Genomic DNA, 2,683 nt, shown 5'->3' with positions numbered 1-2,683 from the left:
TGCGGAGTCTTCCAATTCGTTATCGCTTCAATCTTAGCTGGGTCCACGGTAATCCCCTCCGGATTAACCACATGACCTAAAAATTGCACTTCTCTTAACCAGAACGCGCACTTCGAAAACTTGGCGTACAACTTCTCTTTCTTCAGACTTTTTTGTCCATTGATACTATACATGGCGTCTTAGCCCTATATTTTTTATTTAATTATCATTATTTATTTGTATTTATTATTTTATAGTTATTAATATTAATATTAATTTGTTATTTAGTTATTAATATTTATATTAGTTTGTTATTTAATTATTGTTATTTATTATTATTAAAATTATTGTTATTTATTATTTATTTATTTATTTATTATTATTATTATTGTAGACTTTTTTGTCCATTGATACTATGTCTTCTATAAGCTGTCTAGATCTACGTTCGAGGATTCCCTTTTCCAACCCTGGCGTGTGTCTTCGTACTCCCAAACGTTGTCCGAACTGTGTTTTCCATTCGAGCGCCGCTGGTACGACGCTTCTTTCCAAATTAGGGTTTGGCCTAGGCATTGGGAAATCCCCTACCAGGTTTATATATATCCAGTGATCACCTCCCCAGTTAGCGATGCCTATAACCTGTGGATCCGGAACCAAGTCAGGACCGATTCTCAATGGGAAGTAAGATTCGGTCTGATTGCCAACTAGGTTGACTAACACACACGCGTATGTCTGAGCAGCCACATGACAGTGACCGGGTAAGCTGAACCAACGACTCGGTAGCGCCGGTTTGACCGTGTTGTAGTACGGAATGCTGGAATGAACCCAGCCGTACAATCTGTCATCCTCTTTGTTGAACATCGCCCTCCACCACCCTTCGTTCGTTTCCAGCTCGTTCTGCATCGCCCGCCTAATATCCGGCCAAACTTTCTCATGTATCCCCAAACCCACTGCAATTGATCGAAAATCATAGTTACCGTCTGGGCGTACGTTTTTGATGTCTGCGACGAACGGCTGGGCCCAGCTAGGAATGAAGCTCCTAAACGTTTCTATCGCCGGTACTTGCGCAGGCGAAACCATCAAAGGAAACCCGAGGTGAGCTCCCGTAGGTCGTCCACAAGGAGTTTTAGACCGCGACGCTGACTGGGACAAGACGAACGATTCAGCGAGGATGGGGTGGGGTTTTCTTGGCTGGGCCTCTGTGACGAGGATGGGTTGTAGGAGCTGTGTCTGGGGAGATCTGGAGCGGGGGTGTATGCGCTGTGCTCGGGGGATCTGGTTTTTTGGGACGCCCCCGAGGATCCTCTCTTTTTTCCGGCTCCTTCTTTTTAGATCTCCCTGGAATAGCAGACAAGAGCCTGGCGAAAAAACTTTTCTTTTGATTAGGGTCATCTATGGACGATAGCGTATCTGTGATGTCCCGTAGACCTGCTGCGTAGTCTGGCTCTTCGTTCGGCGGACAGGCTGGATCAAAATTAAGCCTCCTCCAGAACGGGTCAACATCCTCTATTGGGATACACATGTCGTTAACTATGTATCCCTCAATCCGACAGGCACATGGCACCCCTGAAGACGAATACTAATGGTGGTCGCATGAAGTGCCGCCGTCACGCATCTTGTGTATCAACCCATACTCGTTCACAAGTAGACCCTTAGCGTGAATCGACACCCTGTTTATTAGCTTCTTCAACCAGACGTGCTGTCGATGTCCTTCCATGACCTTCGAGCGGGAGGCTTCAAAAGATTTACCGATTTCTTTCATCTGCGAGTTGACCATTTTAAGGATTTGCCTGGCAATTGTGTCGAGCGAGCTGTTTCTTCCATTAAGGTACCTTTTCAGATTTGCGTGCTGGCTCTCAACTCGGTTCGTCGTAGTTTCTGCGTTCGTCGATCCAGCATGCTACAAACTTGTGTTTGTATGGATCCAGCCAGCTCTTGCAAATGTATTGCCAGACCTCTGAAAAATAAAAGGAAACGTTATTAACACGTATGTTTATTTAGGCTATTAAAAATTGTCAGGTGATACGAAGGACTCACCGGCTCTATCGTCCTGTATCAAATGACGCTCCATGTTGAGGTGACGGTGGTCGTACTCCTGAATCGTCAGTGACTGATACAGGACCTTCCACCAGTACGCAAAGTCCGTCCCCATTTCCGTGCTATATAGGCCCTTAAATTTTCTCCTTATATTTTCGGATATGTGCCACCTGCATAAATTTTTGGTGGCATTAGGGAAGACCGCGTCGCATGCGTTCATGAGGGCCTGGTCCGTATCAGTCAGGATCACGCGTGACTCCATACATTCGTAGAACATTTGTTTAAGTTTCTCCAGAGCCCAACTGAAGTTCCTCTGTCGTTCCCTGATCACAAACGCGGCGGCGATACAAAACGACAGTGATGTCGATGTCACACCGATAAACTGAACCAGCGGCCAGTCGTACATGTTGGTGTTGTACGTCGTGTCAACCATCAGCACCTTGGGGAACGCACGCCACATCTTATGCAACTTACTATGACAGAAGAAAATTTCCTCCGTCCTGTCGTCGGTATCACTCTCCCGGGAATAGAACGTGAAACCTGACGTGTGTGAATATAAATATATATATAAATTTGGATAAAAGTTCCACACAAATCGGGTTTTAAAAATAGGTTTTCACCTACAACTAAACCACACACGAAAGGCAAGTGTACCTATCATTTGTAATAA

General features: G+C 45.1%; 2 protein-coding genes across 2 annotated transcripts; both read right to left on the bottom strand.

The window, feature by feature from the left end:
• Positions 1–348: 348 nt before the first annotated feature.
• Positions 349–1,056, bottom strand: LOC143618480 (uncharacterized). Its single transcript, XM_077090686.1, has one exon. The coding sequence runs from the start codon at positions 1,054–1,056 to the stop codon at positions 349–351; it is 708 nt and encodes a 235-aa protein (XP_076946801.1).
• Positions 1,057–1,832: 776 nt separating this feature from the next.
• Positions 1,833–2,473, bottom strand: LOC143618479 (protein FAR1-RELATED SEQUENCE 4-like). The gene is made up of 2 exons (XM_077090685.1): positions 2,014–2,473; positions 1,833–1,933 (listed from the first exon to the last, which is right to left on the bottom strand). The coding sequence occupies exons 1-2, from the start codon at positions 2,471–2,473 to the stop codon at positions 1,833–1,835; spliced, it is 561 nt and encodes a 186-aa protein (XP_076946800.1).
• Between the last annotated feature and the right edge of the window lie 210 nt (positions 2,474–2,683).

The sequence above is a fragment of the Bidens hawaiensis genome, unplaced genomic scaffold (genome assembly GCF_021521415.1).
Source record: "Bidens hawaiensis isolate Kalapana, Puna unplaced genomic scaffold, B.hawaiensis_p1.1 tig00079050_1, whole genome shotgun sequence".
NCBI lineage: Eukaryota > Viridiplantae > Streptophyta > Magnoliopsida > Asterales > Asteraceae > Bidens > Bidens hawaiensis.
The sequence above is the reverse complement of the archived record's forward strand: the minus strand, read 5'-3'. Positions and strand labels throughout refer to the sequence as shown.